Source organism: Glycine soja, chromosome 10 (genome assembly GCF_004193775.1).
Source record: "Glycine soja cultivar W05 chromosome 10, ASM419377v2, whole genome shotgun sequence".
Lineage (NCBI taxonomy): Eukaryota > Viridiplantae > Streptophyta > Magnoliopsida > Fabales > Fabaceae > Glycine > Glycine soja.
In genome coordinates, this window is record NC_041011.1 from 52,318,543 (window position 1) to 52,344,591 (window position 26,049).

Consider the following 26,049-nt stretch of genomic DNA (forward strand, 5'->3'; position numbering starts at 1 on the left):
AGTAAGGATAATTTTTAAGGAATTTAGTTTTGGAAATACGAAAATAATAATGTTAGATTTGGATAGCCAAGTTGTTTCTTGTTCAATGAATAGTAAATGTTTTATCTTTTGTTTTGTCTAAAATTCATGTATGAAAATCTTGTCTAAAACACGCACAAATGCATCAACCTTAATTGCCACATCCTCCATTAGTAGGTATATTATAATTGCACCAATAACATGCTTTCTGAATTGCAAAGGTAATTTCAGATTTTACTCTGAAATTGTTGGCAATGTAATTCCAAAGATGATGATGGTATTTACGCAGATGATCTGAGTCAACCTGACTTGTCACGTTTAGAGTCTTCATGATGAATGCATAAGTGAAGGCTTCTTCCTGGAGCTACTCAAATCTACATTCACATACAGCACATGAACAAAATAACGAACAAGAAATTACAGTACTCTGATTATATTTGAGAAAAAACTTTTTTTTTTCTCTTTAGTAAGATTATCTTTTTAAGTGAGCAAGAGTATAATCATTCTTAAGTTTTAACGAGTTAAGATTACTATACATTTTAAATTGAGCAAACAGTGAATATCCTCATATTCCTCACTGTAGAGATAAAATTGAAGAAAACTCAACTTGGCTAAATGTCTCGATGATTACTTATTAAAAAAAATAAAATGAATCAATTTTTTATATAAATTAAAATCAATTTATGTACTTTAATAATTTTAGAAGTTTTCTCGTTTACTTTCTTCAAAAGTTAAAGGGCAGTTTGGATTTAGAAAATATTTTATGTTTTCTTTTTTATTTAAAAATGTCATCCTATATTTTCACTTTATTTCTTGTTTTCAAAATTTTGTTCAATATATAATGAAACAGCTTTTTATTGTTTTTATTACTGCCTGTTTATATTTTCAATTTTCAGTTTTTCTTATGAAATTTTTTTAAAATAGGAAATAAAGTGAACAGAAGATGATGTTTTTGTCATTAAAAATGGAAATATAAAACATTTTTGAACAAAATGGCCCTTGTGGTTCACAAGTTGATTCATTTTTACTTTCTGTATACAAATGTTTATTGAACAGTTTATTATTATTTAATGATGATGAACTGATGATGATACTTTATATATATATATATATATATATATATATATATTATTCTTGCTATTTATATTTTAAAATTTGACTTACATTTAACAATACCGATAAAATACACCAGAAACTTGAGAGAAATTACCTTTCCGACTTAGAAGAATGCCCAGCACCAAACTCGCATTTAAACAGCAGTATGTTATCATCAATCTTCGATTTCCTGAGTTTTGCCACAAACTTGGCAGGTTCAGAATACAAAACCCGTGTGTCTACAAGCACATAATAAGAGATGCACATGCATGGATGATAGATTTGTGAACGCTACACATTTTTAAGATAAAACTAATCATTTACCCTTAAAAATTAATATCAAATCCAAACACGCAGAAATGCAACATCCTTAATTGCCGCATTCTCCATTAGTCAGATATATTACTATTGAATTAAAAAAAATATATATTACCAATAGAATTGCAGCAATGACATGCTTTCTGAATTCCAAAGATAATTTCAGATTTTCTTCTGAAGTTGTTTGCAATGTAATTCCTAATTAAGAGGACCCAAACGTCTGACAATATAAGCTCTCACTCAAAACCATGATGGTATTTACGCAGTTGATCTCACTCAAGCCATGGATGATAATAGATTTAGAGCCTTCATGATGAAGGCAAAAGTGAAGGCATCTTCCCGGAGCTTCTCAAATCTACATCCACAATGCATACAACATATGAAAGAAAAATTACAGTAGGCTTATATACTTGAGTTTTTTCTTTCTTTTAACTAAGAATATCTTTAAAGTTAGGAAGAGTATAATCATTCTTAAATAATCACACAAATTTAAACTATTACAAACCACATCAAATTTTAAAACAACGTTAAATTATCAAATTTTATATATTAAATTTAAGATCATGTTTTTTTGAGAGTAACCTCTTAATTCACACATAAACACAATGCTTCACATAATTTACCTTTATAATTTTCTTACTAATTTTAAAAGCTTTATTTTTATATTTTATCTTTAAATTTAATAAATATTTAATATAACCTTTAAGTAATTATTATCAAAGTGAATAAATTAACTATCCATGATAGTTTAGTTTAAAAACACAATATACCCTCCGTACATATCATATTTACACAATAAAATCATGTATCTTAAAAAAATATATAATAAAAGATTCCATTGTTAATAATATTTTTACACAACCATTTTAACTTATCACATTTTTTCTCTCCAAAGGGTGTCTTATTTTTTATTTATTTCAAACTACATTTTTTATAAAAAAAAAATGCTCATAATCCATATAAGAGAAACGTATTAATTTTTTAATTCAGAATACTATTTTAATTGATAAAAAAATATTGTGACATAGAACAATGTTTATCCAAGTCATAAACAAAAAGTTAAACTCTTCTTAGGATTTCTAATTTTTTTGGGTCTCCAGATTTCTAAATTTAATATTGTTAATAAAAAATGAGCAATGAAAAGTTGTCCTCTTAAACGGATTCACCCAATTCAACATGAATTAGTTTAAGATCTAATGTGACTCCAAATACCAAGGATCTAAGATAAAACGAAAATACTGTGGCGTATAGAAAATCATATTGCTAACCCGAATCCAGTTTAACACTAATTCAGACATTTTTTTGAAAGATAAGCAATTATACCAAATCCAAACACGCACAAATTCAACATCCTTAATTGTCACATCTTTCATTAGTAATTGCACCAATGACATGCTGAGATTTTATTCTGAAGTTGTTGGCAATGTAATTCCTGAGATGATGGTTTTTACGCAGTTGATCTGACTCAAGCCATGGATGCAACAATCGGTCTAAAGCCGACTAGTCATGTTTAGAGTCTTCATGATGTATGCATAAGTGAAGGCATCTTCCTGGGGCTTCTCAAATCTGCATCCACATACAACACATGAACATAAAAAATAAATTACAGTAGTCTGATTATATTTGAGAAAAAAAAATCTTTTACGTAACATTATCTTTTAAGTTATGCAAACACACACTTAATCATTTTGAATTTTGCCAGATCATATTAAATTAATAAAAATTGTTTTGATTCACATAATTTATCTTTATAATTTTCTTTTTCTTAGTTTTAAAAGTTTTATCTCTATAATTTATTTTTACCTTATAAAATAATTTTAACATTATTAACAATGAAATCTTCTATTATATTTTCTTTCTTTTAGGAAAAGTGATTTTAGCATTGTTCAATAACAATGATACTTTTTATTAATGTATATATATATATATATTTTAAAATTTGACTTCAATTTTAAAATACCGCAGAAAATACGAGAAATCTGAGGGTGAAAAATGTCCAGCACCAAGCTCGCATTTAAACAGCAGTATGTCTTCATATCCCTCAGTTTTGCCACAAACTTCGCAGGTTCAGAATAGAAAACCCGAGGGTCTACAGCATGCGCAAGCAGATAACATCATAATAATTAAGGTGCACATGTCACGTGTAAAATCAAAGTATATCTTTCCAACTAAATTATCAGTAATCACCACACAGAAAGAATGCCTTGGCTTTAAATATAAAGTTCAAAACAGGAACAGTTTCGTTACATGAATCACATGTGCCTACCATTTAATCCTTCTGTAACAAGAATGTTTGGATAATTCTGTGCCTTCGCCTGCATAAAATGAGGATTTAAAAAATTGATTCCTAAAACTCATTTCATACAGAAGAAAATAAAAAAATAATAGCCAATGAAAGAATACAAGGCATCAAGCACAGCAGCCATAAGGTTCTCACGTTATCAACGGGGGAATATGATTTCATGTAGAAGTAGAATTCCTCCTTTCTAGGATCATCCCATTCCTGCAGTAACACAAGAAAACAATCTCATGTAAAAATGAAAAACAAGAGAAATCATATCATAGACATTCTGTGGACTAGCTTGGATAATGAAATTCAAGAATTTTGATAGCACATATGAAGCCAAGACCTGCAGAATTATAATAATCTTTGAAGAATATTGATGGCTATATAATGCCTCTTATTACTATCAGTTTAAAAGGCAAATGAATGGTATGAGAATTAAAAAAAAAAAAGAAAAAGAACCTTCTTATTCATAATCTGAGACATTTTATGACAAATAATATGAAAAAGAAAGTTAAAACAATTTCCCTGGCTTAAGGTACCAGAAAAAAAAAAAAGTTAAAAACAGAAAAAACACACAGGGACTGAGGGACATCATGCAATGACCATGCATAAATCAAATTAGGAACACAGTATTTCAAAGATAAAAGTAAAAGCCAGGGTCCGGTTAAAGCCACAAAAAAATGGAAAAACGATAGGGTGCACAACATGGTTGAACAAGATTAGAGTATACTATTAAAAACAAATATGTAGAAGTAATTTCTCTAAACACATGGCTTGGCCAGACAAATTCATCCATTTTAGCAAGGAAACATTTCCAGCTAAAACACATTTCCAGAATCCAATTAACCTGTATTCAAACGTTTTCAGATATCCATATGGAAAGAGAGAATAAATGAAATAAAATTACCTCCCATTCTGAGGTAGTGAGAGGAATAGTTGGATCAAGCATTGTTGTCACAACATCCACAAAAGGTACCCCAGCAACAGCAGCCTTGCATAAATCTGGTCTCATATTAAGAACTGCACCAATTAGCAAACCACCAGCACTTCTTCCTTCGATGCAGTCTTTCCTTAGAACAGAATTTTTTTCAATCAAATACTCAGCACATGCAATAAAATCAGTGAAAGTGTTCTTTTTCTTCAACAGCTTTCCATTTTCATACCACTGCCTCCCCATTTCACCACCACCACTTATGAGCTATTGCATACATAAAACCCCAATCTAACAATGAAAGCCTTGCTGATTTGAAACTGGGATCTATGCATATCTGTTGACAATGTGAGGTCCACTAAATTATAAATTCTAGAAGAAATAGAAGAAGTTCAAAGGTGTAAAGACCAAAGGAACAAACAGGATAACAAATAGTGCCCACTGCTCATATACAAGGGGGAACATAAAAAGTAAACAGATAACTATATGCAATTCAGTACAAGTAGTAAGCATTAAATACTGATTGAGAAACAGCAGCAACTTTCATCCATCATCCAATACAAATCAAAGCATTGGATTCAGCATTGTTATTGTTGTATGCAATTCAATTTATATAAATTTCTATTCTTTTACCTCATACAATCCATATCCATAGAGTAATAATGGGTCTGATCCATCAAGTTTCACAAGATCTTTTCGGTAAACAATCAATATGGGAATCAAATAGTGCCCACTGCCTTTCAGTGACATAACGCGTTACAACAACAACAACAACAATAGAGGCATGATTACCTTAACTATTCCCATTAGTACCAAACACCTTTTCAGACCTAGATTTACATGTTCACCCGACTTATCACATGATTCATTTTATTAACAAATAAATATTATGATAAACATCAGATCCCTCTTACATCAGATGGAATTTGGAACTAGTTTGCACATTCCTAATACCATGAAATGAATATTACATCAGATCCGTCTTAAAAATGTTGAGTTAAACATCAATTTTGCCCCTTAAATTGACACTGAATTAATATGATCCCTAATATTATAGAAAAATAAATTTAGTTTCCAACTTTTGCAATTATCTATCTATTTGATCCGGGGAATTGGTGTTACTGGTCAATTTGGCTTCTTAAGTCTTAACATTACCAAATCAATCAATCAATTTAGTCCCCGAATTTGGCAACTTTAGTCCTTGAGAGTGAACCCTAGTGCAATGGTAAAATTGCACCTTGGTGAACCAGTTAGTCATGGATTCGAATCCAGAAATAGCATCTTTGCATACAAGGGTAAGGTTACGTACAGTGACCATCCCCCATACCCTCGCATACCGAGGAGCCTTTTTGCTCCAGGATACGTTAGTTTTGTTACTTTAATCCTTATTTCACAGTCATTAGGCAATTTGGTCCTTAACATTGTGGACCAATTTGACTTACGTATACCAAGTTAGGAACCAAATTGACTAATATGCACCAAAGTCAGAAACCAAAATGACTGATAGATGCCAACGTTAAGGATTAAAAGGATGGAATCTAATGTTAGGGACTGAAACGAATGATCATTGCCAATTTAAAGGACTGGAATTTCTTTTTTGTAATTTTAGTGTTTAGGGACTAGAATAAATGTTGATCATAATTTTAGGAACTAATTTGATGTATTATTCCAAAATATTGGTAGGTCAACCCTCATCATAGCTTTCTCCAAGACTTTCATTCCATTTTTCAAAACTTAAATTTTATGTCAAAATTCAAATTCTTTCTCCAAAACTTAGAATTTCATATGCTGTCTTTCAAAATCCGTCAAAGATCAGTAAATTCTTTGAGAAAAAACCAGAAGACAATAACAACTAAATATGAAATAGAATAGTCGCTTGTGAAATTATGGATGCCAGTCAGCAGAAAAAAATGAAGGAATTAATCCAGACAACATAAAACATTTTAGAAGCATGGGTCATGCATAGCATAGCAAAGGTAAAATTTATATGATACCATAAAGAAGCACTTCAAAAAAAGAGAATAGTAAGGCTTGCATATAAAACCAAGAAATTTCCGTCACAAATTATTAAGACAGAAGAAAGACCAGATGCAAAATTGAGACATTGTGGAAGTTTAACTGTCCATTTAACTTACTGAGTCAATCTTCTTCAAAACAGAAATGCCTGCCTTCATATTATCATCATATACTGAGGAAGGAGTCCTCAATGAGCTATACAAAAACCCTAAAATACTTGATGGAAACTCTGAACCTGAGGATTCTGCTGAGTATACAGGATCAACAAAACTAACTGCCTGACCACTTTCAAGGCTCCTTAGTGGTTCACTAATTGGTGGAAGGTGATAAACTATTATTTTTGGTAGACCATTTTCTCTCTCATATACTACTAGATGATCACTAAAAAGTTGTATCTCCTGAATTTTAACACTAAAGAAAATTCTATGTAAGTTTTGATGAAATAGAAAGACACAAGCTTCGAGAATTTCTCTTGTTTACATTTTATTCATTAATAATTTTAAATGTTGAGAGATGATAAGAATCATCACATAAATATATTGTGAGAGCAAATTAGTTCAATATAAACAGCAATGGAATCTAATATCGTGTCAATGAACAGCTCATCAAAGTTTATTTGAAAGGTGGCCTAAGACAGGTTTTTACATATCAAATAGTAATTAAGAGAACAAAGACCAGAGAGGCAGAGAAAGAAAATTGCATGAGCAGCAAACGATTACATACAAAGCATCTTAGAAAATATGCCTTCTATTAGAAATTTAGAATGCAGTCTTGACTATAACTAATATATGGCTTTTATTTAAAAATGAAACACTATACCTAGCATAAGAACAATTCATCGTGTTCTAGTAACCAAACCAAAAAGCTGGAAATCAGCGATAAATGACCGCATTGTTCAGAAAGCTTTTCACTGATATTTAATATACACTACCCAGTAGCTGACACATTCACAAGCCAAGTCATTATATAATTTATTCAAGATTATGGCCCAAAATAAACAAAACAACTGAGCAATGATACAGAGATTGTGTTACCTTTCCCTGTGAGGAATAAGAACTGTAGTTGAAGAGGTGTTATTGACAGCACAAGCTACAGCCTCAGAATTAAAAAACTGATCACTTCTCCTCTAAATAAAGAACTGACCTCCAATATGGCTGACAGTTGTGTCAATACCATCAACACTTGGTGTCAGAACTTTAAGACCCTCTTCAAGCTTAGAAACATCCAGATAGAAATTGAACCTTGTATTTTTACTCTCTGATGCAACAAACAAATATTTCTTACTCTCAAAAGCTTCAAGATCAAGAGAAAACATATCATCTTTTTCCACATAAAGACAAGTATCCTTTGATTGTTCTGTTCCCAGCACATGAAACCATGCCTGTATTACTTGAGATGTTAGCATAACAAGTAGACAATTAACAAGTGTAATAATGATTTAGAGATGTGACCAACAAAAAAAGGAAATTGATTATGGCACAAAATGTCAAAGTAAACATTGTAAATATATTCAAATACCATCTTGGAGCAAGGATTGGACAAACTTGTTTCAGATTTGAAAAAAACAACGATTTTGTGGTATGGTTCTTCTGATTTGTTGAGTTTTTAGCTCTGTTTTCTAAACTTATCTAGTTACTATAACTATTATTATTTTTATTTATTTTTTAAAACATTTTTTCCCTATTAAAGCACAAACAATTGAGCCCTTAATCAATCAGAACTTAGCGTCTAGCTATGAATTTAGCAGAAAACATTCAGTAACACTGCCAATTGAATCACAATGTCACACAGTAAACCATAAATCTCATATTCCTGTTTTCAGCATCTTTATCTGGCTAAACTTCAAATTCAATTTGGTCAATTTCGCTCCTAGTCAGATTGAAATTCAAAATGCCCATCCAATGGGAATGAGTTTGGAATTTGGTTGAGTTGGAGCTAAGATGGTCTAAATATGTGAGAATAAGACCAATAGAGGCTCCAGTTATAAGTGTCGATAAGATGTAGGATTGCTTAACAATTAAAGGTAAAGGTAGACCAAGAAAGATTGAGTGAAATCATTAACAGCTATCATGACTTAAATGGTCTTGCTGAAGAAGTGGGGGAAAGGTTTTGGTTGTTGCTGCCGCTGTTGAAAAAAGAAGTATCATTAGAACCAAATAGGTCAATAATGAGTCCAGAGGAGTATTTCCCACCTTGTCAGGCCTGAGAATCTCATCCATCATGACGTAAACTAGAGCATTGTCACCAGCCCATTCAAAGTATGATGTTACACCAACAAGAGGCTCTCCAATAGTAGCTTGAGTCTCAGCATCAATGACATACAGTATATATTTCATCTCCTTTGGTGTCTTCGGCGTATGCTACCAACTTGTTATTTGGGCTGACCTGAAAAGAAGTGAAGTTTGGAATAAAATAAAAGCAGGTCAGAACTTGGAAGTCAGGAAACAAGCCAGAAAAAAGTGAGAAAAAAATGCCATAATAATGATATGATCTAACCTTAAAGCCACCAATACTGTAGTATTGGTGCAGTATTGGTGATGTTGTGCCTTAACATTCACATCCAAAATAACATGCTCCGGAGGAGCTTCAGGTCCTGTGGGCATGATGTCATGCACATATGGCACCTTTTGGTTATCAGATATAAGGCGCCTGCAATATTGAACATACTCCTTCCCTTCCAAAGTTCTCTTATAATAGTAACAAGGCCCTTTGCGTAAAGGTGCAGAGACATCCTCCTCCTTAATCCTTCCTCTTATCTCAGCAAAAAGCTTTTATTCAAATTCCTTAGTTCCTAGAATTTTCAAAAAAAAAAATGAGTATAATTTTCGCTGATAATCTAAAGAGTGGGGGGTGGGTGTGGGGGGCTGGGGGTGGGTGTATATATATACAACAATAGTCTTTTGAATACAGTCGCTAGTCTCTACTATTAGTATAAATTTATTAGAAATAAAAAAACTCACAATGGGTCTTAAGGAGACCTACTGTGATTTTGTAGTTGTCAATCAATAGTAGCTCGCCTGTTGTTAGCACTCCTCAAGTTACCCTACACATCAACCTCCAGCTTGACAAGAAAGTAGAAACTATAGAAGGCCTGGGTGCATCTGATGGTGACGTAGTTTCTATAGCCATTAGGATCTACTGTCTGGGAGGCGTTTTGTCTTGTGCACGAATAAATTTAAGAAAACGTTTATAAATTTGCTACAAACTTAGAGCAAAGTAAGTACATTAGTTGTAATTAGTAATAGATAATCGCTAGGTCAGACTTGGTAATCATGTAGATGAGTGCATGCATTCAATTACTCAAATTAAGCCAACAATGCATTTTTTTTGCCACTGTAAGTTGTAGCCAAGGCTCTTAAGTAAATTAACACTTCCACAGTCTTTCTTACGGTGCGCTATACTTACATGCTCATGCGGATAGTATTTTCATAAGAACAAATAAAATTCAAAAGTGAGAAGAAAGAAAAATGGCGGTGAAAGCGAAAGAGGATAAGAAAAATAGGATTCGCACCGGACATAATGGAATCGGTGTACGCATTCTCCTCGTGGAGGTACGAGAGCACTTCGGGATCGGTGCGGGAATCGTCACGGAGCCAATAGTAGTTGCCGATTCTCACGTCGCCGAACATTTCCATCGCATGCTCTACCTTCTTCGCCACCGGAGGAGGCGGAGACTGAGACTGCGTTGACGGGTCCATCGGTGATGCGGAGGCGACGAGACGGCGGCGGCAGAAGGAAAGGGGACAGCGGAAGAGAGAAGACGGTAACGGTTAGGGGAATGCAGAAAATGCGAGCAAAGTTTAAGCGAAGATTTTGAAGTACCATTTGTTGTATTTTTCTTTATCGATCTTTATCTGTATTTATTTTTCTTGTACTTTTCTTTTTTAGTATTTTACTATTGTCTTGGAATCTGGAACGAGTGAAGTGTTGAGTTGAGTGTTTTCATACTTGTTTCTTTCTGTTCTTCTTTCTTCCTATATATGGATGGATAATTAATTGGATATGCTTCTTTGGGTGTTTTTTCAGTGCCGATGGAGTTGTAACACGTGCGTCCTCAATTACAAGTGCAATTTGTTCATTGAAATGAAATGTATAATTGTATATGGCTAGTAGAGGAAGCTCAACGGTATCTCTATCTTTCCAACTAAATATTTAATACGAAATGACATTTAGAACTCTCATTGTGCAAGATATTTTTTAAGTGATGCATTGGAATATGACTTCAACGGATTTTAAAACATATATAAATTGATTATAGATTTATATATGTTTTTATCTCTTAAGTTTAAAATGATCCTTTTTAGTCTCTCAAATTTAAATTTGTAATTTTATATTCCTTTCAAATTATTAAATATTTTTTTAGTCAATCTTGACTCTTTTCGGATGTTTTAATACACAATTTGTCACAATTTTTTTATGGCAAGAGGAAATAAAAATATATTTCACAAACTTAAAAGACTAAAAATACAAATTTAAATACGTATACTAAAAAAATAACCCACAAATTCAAGAGATTAAAAACATATTAAGTCTTGATTATTTACCAACATTTGTCTTGTTGCATCTTTTTTCCATGCCTTTTATTTGTATGAATTAATTAAAAAGTGTTTTTCTTAGAGAAAAATACTAGGCTTAATTTTATTTTTTGCTTCCAAAGTTTCATAATGTTGCGAATTTTATACTCCAAATTTTTTCCCGTGAATTTCGCTCTCTCGTAAAAAAATTCCATAATGGTTTATCTGTTTGAGAAAAAAAAAATACAAGTGATGAAGAAGAGTAAAATAAAAGTGTCTAATATTCTGATAAAAAAAAATATTTAATTATAAAGACAAATGAAGTAAATAGAAACAAAATTTTATCAAAATTCCGGCAATTTAAAAAAAAAAAACAGACGAAGTAAACAACAGGTTACATCACTATTTCATTAATAGAATTTGGATTTTTTTTTGTCCGTAAAAGAATTGGGACTTAAATTAAAAAGAAGACATTAACCAGGAATAAATTATGCAAATTCAAGGATTAATCGGTCAATAAAAGAGTAATCAATAGGATAGTTTTAAAACTCTAACTCACTCTGTGGGATTGAATGTGAATTTGTGATATAATTGGATTGGGTTAGATATTAAATTGAATATGCAGTTAATCTAACCTGATTCTCTTACCTAGTGAGTTTGGATGAGTGACCTGTTGACCCGAATCAAATTATACGATTTTTAAAATTATTCAAAATGATGTCATTTTGACATTAATTATAGAAACAAAGAAAGAAAAGTGAGACTTGAGTATGATTGTATGACTTCTTCACAAATCATAAAGGTCCTCGATTCTCAATTTTTGTCGATAACAATATTTCCTCCCACCACCATCACCTCTATCACATTGTTCATCCTTTGTTATTTTCATCTCTTTTTGTTTACGAGCTTATGAACTATGATGTTTTCTTATAAATATGTTGTTAACCATATATTTTTTTCTTTGAGTTCTCTTTTCGGTTGCACATTTCGCTTTATTTTTACAATGTAATTATTGATTTGATTATGATATTACTTGTTCAATGTATTGTATTTAAGGAGCATCCATGTTTAATTATTTGGATAAATAATCATTTTTTCGTTAAATGTGTAATTCGTCGACAAATTCATCTTGCAAGATAAAAATATAAAATTTAGTCTCCAAAAATGTAAAAAGTGCGACAAATATATCCGACCGTTAACTTTTATCTATCACCACTAATAAAATAGTTTACGTGATACAGAAGGACGAATTTGTCACTAAAATGATTGTCAACATGACTATGCTTACTAGATTGAATGAAAATGTCAATAAAATATTTTTTAACGTAAATGTCAATAATTTTTTGTTAGACAAAAAATGTCAATATTTTTTATTGGGAAAAAACGTCAGTGATTTGTTTTGGACCTAAATGTCAATACGTTTCATTTGATCAAAATGTCAATAAGTTATTATTATTTGACGAAAATATCAATATTTTTTTATTGGACCTAAATATTAATATGCTTTTATTGAAATTTCGTTTCATTTAAGGATAAATATATAATTTTAGGGTAAATTTTCATCATTTTTTATCATCACAGACATAAGATTATAATAATCACTTAAAAATATATTGGCAAACATAATTTAAAACAAACATAATAATAACAATAATATTAATTATCAATCATGATTTGTCTGTCGCAATAGAAATGATCCAAAATAAGCATTGTAATAGTGTATCAATTATTATAAAATTTTCTAAATTATAATAATTAGTCACAATTTACTATAAATAAAAACTAAATATATCTCATATTTCATTTATTCGAATCTTAACTATTTTATTAACGGAAAAAGTTAACGTCTGGATATATTTGTCACACTTTTTACACTTTTGAAAACTAATTTTATATTTTTATCTTTTGGGACGCATTTGTCAGCTGGGAAGATGAAAAACCAAGAAAATATTATATAATAAATATGTTCCTAGGTTGACAATTAGATAGGATCACGTTGACAATCATTCCAGTAACAAATTTGTCTCTATGTGCCACTATTTTATCAATGGTAAGAGATGGAAGTTAATGATTTGTTATATTTTTTCCATTTTCGGGGAGTAAATTTTATAGTATTTATCAATGAATTATATATTAAGAGACAAAAATGACTATTTATCATAATTATTTTAGGTACTTAAAATTATACTTTTGTTTATGAGTAATATTTTTTTTGAAGATTTTTTTTCAAGATAATATAAAATTTTAATATTTTTTTAATACATATCAAATTACACGGCTCAATTAATAATTTATTGGTTCGATAGTGACCCAATTTCTTCACCAAATCGGGTGAAGGGAATGATTTTTAAAACTTTGATCTGTACCAAAATCCCTATACTAATAAAGCAAAAGGCAGGTTCATACATGTATTTGTTAGTTTGTTGACTCCTTTCAACCTAACCCATCATCGTTCACACCCGTGGTTCTGGCTCTGTCCTATTTTCGGTTCCTCTCGTTACCCAAACAGAAACCATTTGTGGTGAACATGGATTTGGACCAGTGGATCTCGAAGGTCAAAGATGGCCAGCATCTTCTCGAAGACGAGCTTCAACTTCTCTGCGAATATGTACTCTTCTTTCTTCGATTCCTCGCTGTTACTCCAAAACCCTCTCTTGCCCAGCCTTTGTTTATTTTACCCCTTTTTTTGTTTATTAAATAGGAATCTGATTATGCATTTTGTTCCCATCGCATTTTCGATCCAAGCCTTTTGTTCTTCTCACGGTTTTCTCCCTTTTTCTTGGGATTTTATTGAGGAAACAAAATTCTTAATGCTCTCTTTGCTTCTTAACTTCGTATTGTGTCTAGAGATTTTTTTTTCTTTCACAGTTTTGCCCTTTGTCTTCCTTCATTCGGGATGGTGTTTTCTAAATTCAATTGCAACCTGTGCTCACTGAACAAATCATTATCTCATTATTAATTATTAAACATGAAGTAATTCAGTTACTTTTGTTTTAGTTCTAGTGATAGGTTCGTGTTTGTCATTTGTGCACCTTGGTGTTATTAAAATGTTTTATGCTAACTTGCATATTCTTTTATTTTAATTGAATCCGTAACAAACGTTTTATTTTTGAATTTTGCAATACCTCAGGTAAAAGAGATCCTTATTGAGGAGTCCAATGTGCAGCCTGTCAATAGTCCAGTGACTGTTTGTGGTGATATTCATGGTCAATTCCATGATCTAATGAAACTTTTCCAGACTGGGGGTCATGTGCCTGAAACAAATTATATTTTTATGGTATTTGCTACCCTTTTTTTTTCCTATTAACTTTGATGATTTAATATCTGTTTGGGAGTTCTATATTTTCCTAAATGCATTGCAGGGAGACTTTGTTGATCGAGGTTACAATAGTCTTGAAGTTTTCACCATCCTTTTACTTCTAAAAGCTAGGTATGCTCTTTTAATTCATGCTTGCATCTGTCTTGACTCTCGACTTGTTGTTGTTGTCTTTGCATGTATTATTAATAAGACTATCACTTGGAATTTGTCCTAGCTTTGCAGGAATTTAAGAAGAGTTTTGAGATTAATTTGGTTTATTCCCCACAGTCAGTGTGAAGGATTTTTACACTGTCAGCCAATTAGAAATTGTGCTTGATATGATTTTTTAAAACAATTATTATAAAAGTCAACTATCTCACCATAAATGACAATCCATGATTTGATGACAGGATAAAAAACATTTACACTGTCAGCGTATTCTAATTAACTTCTAAGTTTTAATATCAAAATGCTTATGATAATGATACTTTCAAACAGTCTTTCATTGCTAGCATATTTGACTTTGGACAACATCCATTTGCAAATGGTGCAATTTTGTGAATTATCACATCATTCATTCAGCATTAGTTTTAAATTGTTTACTTCTATTTAGTTTTTTCTATGGAGCCTGTCCTTCCCATACGAACTACAAATTCATTTATTCTTCACTTCTTGTACTCAACTTCAGCATAGGAGCAATGATTGTGGTGCAAAGTAGGAAGAAAAGAAGGGTAACAGTGGATTAGTGTCATTTAGGAAAGGATGAAAGGTATGAAATACGGATGACTCATGTTGGGAATCTGAATTGTAACCAACCAGCCGTCCAGCACACATGTTAAGTGGCATGGGGAGTACTAGGCTAGGGGTCAGTTATAAAGGAGGTTATAAATGAGGGAGAGGCAGGAAAATTTCAAGTAAGGGGTTTTGGAACGAAGGAAGCAAACCCTTGAAGTGCTAGCAGTGTTTCTACATTTATTTTATGCTTTCTGTTTTGTGAGTGCCATTTAAGTATCTAATAAGATTTTGCAATGGACATGCAATTTTTTATTTCTTCTCCTTGGAAGGAATAAAATTGATTTTTGAGACTTCCAAATATGTGCCAAGGCATTGTTTAAAGATATCCTAAGTCTCAACACCATCCACTCCCCCGAAAATGATTTGGCCTTGTGAAATTTGTCAAAAGCTCTTCATAGATGGCCAAACATTAACATATTAATTAATTGGCTATTCTCTAAACATTTCGTTTACAGCTTAGCATGGCACCCAAAAACTGGTTGTTTTCAACCTCCTAGTGGTTGTAAACTTGTATATTTCATTGATCATGTTTGAAGCTCAAATGCTAGATCTGATGCAATGATAGTATTTTTCTGCACTTCATCTGTTTCACCTCTGTCTTTCATTTGCTCTATAATTTTTGGCTTTTGCTGAAAACAACTACTGGTGTGATTCTTATAGTTTTTTTTTTTCCTTTGAAAATTTACATATCCTTTTATTTTTCTGTAATTTCTTAGATACCCAGCTAATATTACCCTTTTACGTGGAAATCATGAAAGTAGACAATTAACCCAGGTACGCTTATTGAATGGAATCATCACATGAATCATTCTGAACTTGTAGAATTTTATATTTTTTTATTCAAACAGATTGTGCAACTGAGGAGTGGTCTAAAAAATATTTCTAATCCTGTCAGTCTAGCATGCTAGTTATAATCTTATGAAATGTTAGTAGTGCAATTATGTGCCTCACTTTATTTCTTGCTAATTAGTAATTGCAGTGATGCCACCTTAAGTAATTTTTCAATATTGCTAGTATTGTTGAGTTCACTGAGGCAGGTTTATTTTCAGGGTCTAATAATTTCAGATGTCCAAAGAAAAGTTAACCAAGTCATTGACAATTTTAAATTTGGCCCTTTTGAAATTTTTAAGCATGAATTGGCTAAGCTAGAGGAGTTTCGTTGCTTTGAATTTTTTGAAGCTGTAATCAATGTTTCGGGATGGTTGTTTAGGTTGAAATTTTGAAATGGCTAGGAAAACTAATGTAGTTTTTGACTCATTAGGGATCTCATCTACCATGGATGTGAGACTGAAAAGTAAGGTCAGTAGTAGTCAGGTTGTGGTGCGGAATGCTAGATTTCATAATTCATAATGGAGATATGAATTGTGGTAATACTAAAACTAGAAATGCCCAAGTATCATACTGATTTATGTTAATTTTGTAATTTACTGTTTTGCTAGGTCTATGGATTTTATGATGAATGCCAGAGGAAGTATGGCAATGCCAATGCTTGGCGGTATTGTACAGATGTGTTTGACTACCTAACTCTTTCTGCAATTATTGATGGAACTGTAAATATCTTTCACTCCCTCCTCTTCAAGTATCTATCCCCCATGTGCCTCTGTGCATCTTGGTGGGTAGCTTACTGGATTTATTTTGACTTTTTATAGTTCTGTTTGAATGGTTCTTGTTCATAATTAAGTTTTATATATGTTATGTTTGACCCAGGTGCTTTGTGTTCATGGTGGCCTATCTCCTGACATTCGAACAATTGATCAGGTCCTCTAGCCTCCTTCTTAGTTGTTGGCCAAAAACAATATTTTTATAGCTTAGACTATCTTCTCGTACATGTGTATTTTGTTCAGGTGTCTGATTATATCTTCTCAATTAAGATTGTGTAATTTTCAACATTCACATTGCACCATGGTGTCATCCTTATAAATGCCCATCCATGCCCTGTCTGTTTGTGGATACATCATATGAACAGTCAAGTTATATATTTGTTTCCATGATGTGAAATGTCTCTTTAAATTAAGATTGATGGTTCCCCATGATTTTCCCCATGATTCTCATGCTATTTAGACTTTAGACAGAAAAATGAACAGCTGGACATGGACACTTGCATATTTCCTTTTCTTTATTTTTTACTGGTAACTTAATAATGTGGCCCTTTTTGTTCGACTTCAGAAAGCCTTCAATGCTTGCCATTTTGATATTTTGGGTAAATTACTTCTTAAATTTGTCAAACATGTTTGGAGCACAGAAATTACCTTTATCTTTTAATAATTACAGTAAACAAACACTTTGTTCTTAATTATTTGGATCATTTTTAAGTTAAATGAATTATTGTTTTCAGAGAGAGAATTATTTTCTATCTTGGTTATGGTTAAAAGTTAGAAATGAATTTTTTATTGCAGATAAGGGTCATTGATCGGAACTGTGAAATTCCTCATGAGGGTCCTTTCTGTGATCTAATGTGGAGTGATCCTGAAGATATTGAAACATGGGCAGTCAGTCCCCGTGGAGCAGGTTGGCTTTTTGGATCCAGGGTTACTTCAGAGGTAATATAATTTATTTGTTAATTGCTTTTAGATTTGAATATTATGCTTTAATCTTACCGGTGCATTCTTTTCATGCAGTTCAATCACATAAATAATCTGGATCTTGTTTGTCGAGCACACCAACTCGTTCAAGAAGGCCTTAAGTATATGTTCCAAGATAAAGGCCTTGTAACTGTATGTTTCTTATATGAATTACATAATTTTTCTGTTCCCTAAATTTTTAAAATATAATTTTGGGCTCTTGGATATTAAGTGATCGCCTTTGGAAATTTGCAGGTATGGTCTGCACCTAATTACTGTTACCGATGTGGAAATGTAGCTTCTATTCTGAGTTTCAATGAAAATATGGTGAGTCATCTGAAGCTTTTTGCTGTGTTTTAATCTATTTCCATGATAATGATGGTTTCTTCATTATTTGGTCTTGTGATATCATGGTGCTTTTCTTTTCCCTTGATGCATCAAATGGTACTTATTTCTTTAATGATTCTGTATGTGATGAGATGGAGAGCGCCTTGATGTCATGAGTGTTTTATACTGTGTTTGCCTCACTGTTTTATATGCTATCCAGTGCTAACTACTGAATTTACAGTATATCATGATGAAATTTCATCTTTTATCTTACCTGGCATTAAATTTTCAATCGAGTATTTTGCTAAATTAGATTTGATTTGATGGATGTGCCCAGGGATAGATTGTAAATGCAATCTTGGATGTCTCTCAATTTCACTCCAATTTAGCTAATTTTTGAATTAGCAAATGGATGGGGACTATTACAATATGCCTATTTGTTCTTAATGGGAGTTGCTTATGGGGCTCTTATGCAGGTTTACTAATAAGCAATTGACCTGATAATTGATATAAGAATTGTTGCTTATGTAAGCAATTGTTCCTAATAGTTTTGAAGATTTGTGAGACAGTTGTAGGATCTATTTTAAGTTTTTAAGGATTGCATCAGCAGAGCGAAAATTTGTTGTACTAGTAGTTCTTAAATCTCGTTATATATTGTGCCTTGGTGACTTGTTGGTCATGGGTTCGAATCCGGAAACAGCCTCTTTGCATATGCAAGGGCAAGGCTGCGTACAATATCCCTCCTCCATACCTTCGCATAGCGAAGAGTCTCTGGGCAATGGGGTACGAAGTTTTTTATATAGACAGAAAGTGACTTAAGCAACTTTGCCATGGTTGTACTGGTGAAGTTGTACTATCGGAGATGATCTTAGTAAATAACTTATAATTTCTCTGTGACAGGAAAGAGAAGTTAAATTTTTCACCGAAACAGAGGAGAACAATCAGATGAGAGGACCCAGGACAGGCGTTCCATATTTCTTATAAGTTGGTGCAAATTTTTGTTTGAATTTATTGTAAAATTATAGCAATACAGTAAATGCATTTATGAATTGGGCATTGATAATCGTGTATTGGTGCTTTACCTTTTAAAGGTTGATTTTATTGATCATAAGATTAGCAACCCAGTTAAAATTTTCACGGATAATTTAGTAGTTAAATTTTGATTGAAAAATATATATATTTTGCTTAATTATTACTACAAATTATCTTTATTTGAATAGAATTGTTAAAATTTCTTGGCATATTGTAAAAGTAATTTGAAATGTACTAATTGTGGGAATCAAACAAAATTTGATAATTGAAATAAATTTAAATGACACTTTACTCCAATATTTTAATGCATCTTTAGCTTATTTTCTAAATTACCAAAGAATTTTAGTTCAGTTGATTGGGTACGATATTATAAGTATTGTAAATTTTATGGTATTATGTTCAATTTTTATGAATTAAAAAAAAACTTATTTTGTAAACTTTTGTGCCCGACAAATTTTCTACTGCCGAGTTTTTTTTAATTTCTACGTGACGTCTGAAAAAAAAATTTGTAGGGAAGTGGTTCATTAACAACAATTAAAGGCTGATTCTGAATTCGAACTAATGATCAATCAGTAATCAAGACACAACTTTACTATCATGCTATTAGGGTTTGCCCTCATTTAACCACAATATGATTTATTTATTTTAATGTAACATTTGTATTGTCAATCTTGAGAGTAACATTTTGCTCGAATTAAGGTTTCTTTCTTTTTAAAGTTAGGAGTGTGCTTTAGAAGATAGAATACTTTTATTGATTAAAAAATTAACTGTTAAAATTTCAATAATTTCATGATTTAATATATATATATATATATTGTCTTTTATCCTTTGTTTGAAATGATTATTGAATACCAAAATCATATTTTGTTTGGAGCACAGAAATATAAATTAAAAATTATAGATTACCAATATTAAAATAAATATAAATTGTAAATATACTAAAAAACAGAAAAAGTTAAATATCATTGTAATCATTAAAAAATTATAAAAGAATTTATCAAAATCAAAAAATGCAATTATAACTAATAAAAATTAATAACCATAAAGCATAAATAAAATAATATTATAAAATGAAAACAAAAAGTTAAACAATATTTTATAGTTTTATAATATTAAATAAGTTTTTAAATACAATTTTTTAAAAAGGCTTATTTCATATTTAATAAATCTTCAAAAGATAAAATTGATGTGAAATGAATTATAAAAAAAAGTGATAATCAAGTTTTTGTTAAAATATTTTCATTAATTTCATTTTATGATATAATTATACAAATAACATATTTTTCCGATGTTCTTTTAAAAAATTTGAAACATTTTACTTTCTGTGAAATCAATATTCAGATTTCATTTTCTTATAACTACAACAATATAATTTATAAATTTTAAATCAAATACAAATTTTTATAATTTTTTTTATTAATAATCTTTATATAATTATACAACTATTTTATTCTGATTTTATAAATTTAATCATACTTAAAAAAAAAACCCTCAAATAACTTTTGTGACAATTATCACGTGTATGGCACGGACACTCCTTTTAGTTAGTAGCAAAAGCAAAAGGCAGTTTGATATGTAGTATGTGTTAGTTTGTTGACTCCTTTGAACCTAACGTAACCTGATCCGTGGCTCTGGCTCTGGCTCTGGCTCTGGCTCTGGCTCTGCCCTTTTTGGTTTTCTCTCGTTACCGAAACCAGAAGAACCATTTGTGGTGGACATGGATCTGGACCAGTGGATCTCCAAGGTCAAAGATGGCCAGCATCTTCTTGAAGACGAGCTTCAACTTCTCTGCGAATTTGTATCCTTCTCCTATTCCTCCAAAACCCTCTCATGCCCAGCCTTTTCTTTCTTTCTTTCTTTTAATTTTATTATAAAATCGGAATCTGATTATGCATTTTATTCCCATCGCCTTTTCGATCCCAGTCTGAATGCTCTCTTTGCTTCTTAACTTCGTATTGTGTCTACATATTTTTTTCTTTCACAGTTTTTTGCCCTTTGTCTTCATCCAGGATCGTAGTTTTTAAATTCAATTGCAACCTGTGCTCACTGAACAAATATTATCTCATTATTAATTATTAAATATGAAGTAATAATTCAGTTACTTTTGTTTTAGTTCTAGTGATAGCTTTGTCATTTGTGCATCTTGGTGTTATCAAAATATGTTTTATGCTGACTTGCATATTCTTTTATTTCTATTGAACCAATAACAAACGTTTTAGATTTTTGAAATATCTCAGGTAAAAGAGATCCTTATTGAGGAGTCCAATGTGCAGCCTGTCAATAGTCCAGTGACTGTTTGTGGTGATATTCATGGTCAATTCCATGATCTAATGAAACTTTTCCAGACTGGGGGTCATGTGCCTGAGACAAATTATATTTTTATGGTATTTGCTACACTTTTTTTTTCTCTATTAACTTCGATGATTTAATATCTGTTTTGGAGTTCTATATTTTCCTAAATGCATGGCAGGGAGACTTCGTTGATCGAGGTTACAATAGTCTTGAAGTTTTCACCATCCTTTTACTTCTTAAAGCTAGGTATGTTCTTTTAATGCATGCTTGCGTTGCATCTGTCTTGATTCTTGACTTGTTGGCTTTACATGTATTGTTAATAAGATTATCACTTGGAATTTGTCCTAGCTTTGGAGGCATTTAAGAAGAGTTTTAAGATTAATTTGGTTTGTATCCCATGGTATCAAAGTGTATAAGTTTGGTACACGGTCAGTGTGAAGATTTTTACACTGTCAGCCCATTAGAAATTGTGCTTGATATAACTTTAAAAGTAAGTATTATAAAAGTCAACAATCTTACAATAAATGCTTATGATACTTCCAAACAGTCTTTCATTGCTAGCATATTTGACTTTGGAAAGTTTACACCCATTTGCAGTGGTGCTTTTCTTTTTTTTCTTTTGAAAACTTACATATCCTTTTATTTTTCTGTAATTTCACAGATACCCAGCCAATATTACCCTTTTACGTGGAAATCATGAAAGCAGGCAATTAACTCAGGTAAGCTTTGTGAATGAAATCATTACATGAATCATTCTAAACTTGCAGAATTTTATATTTTTTTTATTCACACAGATTGTGCAACTGAGGAGGGGTCCAAAAATATTTCTAATCCTGTCAGTCTAGCATGCTAGTTATAATCTTATAAAGTGTTGGTAGTGTAATTATGTGCATGACTTTATTTTTTGCTTATGGCAGTGATGCCACCTTAAGTAATTTTTCAATATTGCTAGTATTGTTGAGTTCACTGAGGCAGGTTTATTTGCAGGGTCCTATAATTTCTGATGTCCAAAGAAAATTTGAACCAAGTCATTGGCAATTTTAAATATGGTCCTTTTGAAATTTTTAAGCATGAATTGGCTAAGGTAGAGGAGTTTAGTTGCTTTGAATTTTTGAAGTTGTAATCAATGTTTGGAGATGGTTGTTTAGGTTGAAATTTTGAAATGGCTAGGAAAACTAATGTAGTTTTTGACTCATTAGGGATCTCATCTTCCATGGATGTGAGATTCAAAAGTAAGGTAATATTAATTGTGGAAATACTAAAACCAGAAATGCAAAAGTATCATGCTGATTTATGTTAATTTTGTAATTTACTGTTTTGCTAGGTCTATGGATTTTATGATGAATGCCAGAGGAAGTATGGCAATGCCAATGCTTGGCGCTATTGTACAGATGTGTTTGACTATCTAACACTTTCTGCAATTATTGATGGAACTGTAAATATCTTTCACTCTCTCCTCTTCAAGTATCTATCCCCCATGTGCCTCTGTGCATCTTGGCGGGTAGCTTACTGGATTTATTTTGACTTTATATAGTTCTGTTTGAATGGTTCTTGTTCAAAATTAAGTTTTATATATGTTATGTTTGATCCAGGTGCTTTGTGTTCATGGTGGCCTTTCTCCTGACATTCGAACAATTGATCAGGTCCTCTAGCCTCCTTCTTAATTGTTGACCAAAAACAATATTTCTATAGCTTAGACTATCTCCTCGCACGTGTATTTTGTTCAGGTGTATAATTATATCTTCTCAATTAAGATTGTGCAGTTTTCAACATTCACATTGCACCATGGTGTCATCCTTATAAATGCCCATCCATGCCCTGTCTGTTTGTAGATACACCATATGAACAGTCAAGTTATATATTTGTTTCCATGATGTGAAATGTCTCTTTAAGTTACGATTGATTGTCCTTCTTCCCCATGATTCTCATGCTATTTAGACTTTAGACACAAAAATGAACAGCTGGAGGTGGACACTTGCATATTTCCTTTTCTTTATTTTTTACTGGTAACTTAATAATGTGGCCCTTTTTGTTTGACTTCAGAAAGCCTTCAATGCTTGCTGTTTTGATATTTTGTTTGAATTAGTTCTTAAATTTGTCAAACATGTTTGGAGCACAGAAATTACCTTTGTTTTTTAATAATCACAGTAAACAAACACTTTGTTCTTAATTTTTTGGATCATTTTTAAGTTAAATGAACTATTGTTTTTGTTAGTCTTCAGAGAGAGAATTATTTTCTATCTTGGTTATGGTTAAAAGTTGGAAATGAACTTTTTATTGCAGATAAGGGTCATTGATCGAAACTGTGAAATTCCTCATGAGGGTCCTTTCTGTGATCTTATGTGGAGTGATCCTGAAGATATTGAAACATGGGCAGTCAGTCCCCGAGGAGCAGGTTGGCTTTTTGGATCCAGGGTCACTTCGGAGGTAATGTAATTTATTTGTTAATTGCTTTTAGAATTCAATATGTTTTAATCTTACCATTGCATTCTTTTCATGCAGTTCAATCACATAAATAACCTTGATCTTGTTTGTCGAGCGCACCAACTCGTTCAGGAAGGCCTTAAGTATATGTTCCAAGATAAAGGCCTTGTAACTGTATGTTTTTTATATGAATTACAATAATCATTTTGTACCCTAAAGTTTTAAAATATAATTTTGGGCTTGTATAGATATGAAGTTGTCAATTCCCCTTTGGAAATTTGCAGGTATGGTCTGCACCTAATTACTGTTACCGATGTGGAAATGTAGCTTCTATTCTGAGTTTCAATGAAAATATGGTGAGTCAACTGAAACTTTTTGCTGTGTTTAAATCTATATCGATGATAATGATGATTTCTTCATCATTTGGTCTTGTGATATCATGGTGCTTTTCTTTTCCCTTGATGCATCAAATAGTACTTATTCTTTAACGATTCTGTATGTGATGAGATGGAGAGCGCAGTGATGGCATAAGTGTTGTATGCTTTGTGTTTGCTTCGCTGTTTTATATGCTATCCAGTGGTAACCACTGAATTCACAGTGAAATCATGATGAAATTTCATCTGCTATTTTACCTGGCACGAAATTTTCAATTGAGTATTTTGCCAAGTTTGCTCTGATTTGATGGGTGTGCTCAGGGATAAATAGTAAATGCAATCTTGTATGTCTCTCAATTGGACTCGAATGTAGCTAAGTTTGGAATTAGTAAATGGATGGGGCTATTAGCCTATTACAATATGCCTATTTATATTCATTTTTTTTCATTTAACTTTTCAATTATACTCTTATTACGTTTTACTTTTAAAAAAAAATCAAAGTCAATAAGCATATTCTGATATTCACATTTCTGTGTTTTCTCCCTTTGTGTATATGTTAAATAAATACTATTAACTTTTGTTTTAATAAGTGTTTGTTGGTTATACTTGACAATATAATGATATTCATAAAAGTCATGAATTATGTTATACTTATTTCTATGTAGTTAGAAAACGAGAATAAATTATTTCAATTTTATTAATATACATAAAAAACAAATTATTTTGCAATATACCAACTTCATTTGTTGTACTGTTGGAGATGATCTTAGTAAATAACTTATAATTTCTGTGACAGGAAAGAGAAGTTAAATTTTTCACCGAAACAGAGGAGAACAATCAGATGAGAGGACCCAGGACAGGCGTTCCATATTTCTTATAAGTTGGTGCAAATTTTTGTTTGAATTTATTGTAAAATTATAGCAATACAGTCATGTATTTATGCTTTGCCTTTTAAAGGTGGATTTTATGGTCACAAGATTATCAATCCAACGATATCTTAGCACTGGGTCGCACGGATAATTTTATATTTAAATTTTATTGAAAAAGATTTTTTTGTGCTGAATTATTACTACAAAATATCCTTATTTGAATAGAATGGTTGGAATGTCTTGGTATGTTTTTAAAATAATTTGCAATGTGTTAATAGTATGGGAATCATACAATTTTGATAATTAAAATTAATTTAAATTATACTTTACTCCAATAAAATGCGAATTCCGTTTTAGTGTGTTTTCTAAAACTTTTGTGCTGCCAAATTTTCTACTGTTGAGATAAAGTACAAATATACAAATTTGATCATTTCAACGTGACGTCTGAAAAGAAAATTTGTTGGAGGGTAGCTCATTAACGACACTTGAAATTGTGATTATTTAACATTTTTTGTATCCTCAAATTAAGTTTTTTTAGGAATGTAAAATATAATTTTCTATAGTTGTCGATTAATAAATAAACAGTTAAAATTTTAAGAATTTATTTATTTAATATACATCTGTATATATTTTACCACAATAATAGTTATATATTTTCTAAGGATAGTGGCTCATTAACGACCACCAACACGAATGAAAGGTAAAACCATATTTCTGTCGCACATTCTATTGATTTTGGGTATATTAAACTTGTATTTGTTTTCAAGAACCATAGTTCTCAAGCTCTACTCTAATCCCATTACATTGAAAATAGCCAAATTAAAATTTCACAGAAAATGAATTATGAAAACAAACACGTACGATTGACTTCTTACCTCGATCTATTGTCTTGTCTATA

The 26,049-nt window shown here is 31.4% G+C and overlaps 2 protein-coding genes and 1 pseudogene across 3 annotated transcripts; 2 read left to right on the forward strand and 1 right to left on the reverse strand.

The window, feature by feature from the left end:
• Nucleotides 1–2,630: 2,630 nt before the first annotated feature.
• On the reverse strand, nucleotides 2,631–10,692 carry LOC114369778 (annotated as a pseudogene).
• A 2,834-nt stretch (nucleotides 10,693–13,526) lies between these two features.
• Nucleotides 13,527–19,333, forward strand: LOC114369777 (phytochrome-associated serine/threonine-protein phosphatase). The gene is made up of 10 exons (XM_028327034.1): nucleotides 13,527–13,787; nucleotides 14,310–14,456; nucleotides 14,542–14,609; nucleotides 15,989–16,046; nucleotides 16,712–16,822; nucleotides 16,980–17,030; nucleotides 17,669–17,812; nucleotides 17,891–17,986; nucleotides 18,089–18,160; nucleotides 19,061–19,333. Exons 1-10 carry the CDS (start codon nucleotides 13,707–13,709, stop codon nucleotides 19,142–19,144), a joined length of 912 nt encoding a protein of 303 aa, XP_028182835.1. The 5' UTR covers nucleotides 13,527–13,706; the 3' UTR covers nucleotides 19,145–19,333.
• Nucleotides 19,334–20,762: 1,429 nt separating this feature from the next.
• Nucleotides 20,763–25,345, forward strand: LOC114369779 (phytochrome-associated serine/threonine-protein phosphatase-like). 2 transcript variants are annotated; one of them, XR_003657697.1, is made up of 10 exons: nucleotides 20,763–20,990; nucleotides 21,430–21,576; nucleotides 21,663–21,730; nucleotides 22,146–22,203; nucleotides 22,809–22,919; nucleotides 23,077–23,211; nucleotides 23,768–23,911; nucleotides 23,987–24,082; nucleotides 24,193–24,264; nucleotides 25,079–25,345. XR_003657697.1 is itself a non-coding variant. In XM_028327035.1 (10 exons), the coding sequence occupies exons 1-10, from the start codon at nucleotides 20,910–20,912 to the stop codon at nucleotides 25,160–25,162; spliced, it is 912 nt and encodes a 303-aa protein (XP_028182836.1). In that variant the 5' UTR covers nucleotides 20,763–20,909; the 3' UTR covers nucleotides 25,163–25,345. The 2 variants fall into 2 exon arrangements, 1 of the variants encoding a protein (XP_028182836.1); XM_028327035.1 differs by having other exon boundaries at nucleotides 23,077–23,127.
• The last annotated feature ends 704 nt before the right edge of the window (nucleotides 25,346–26,049 follow it).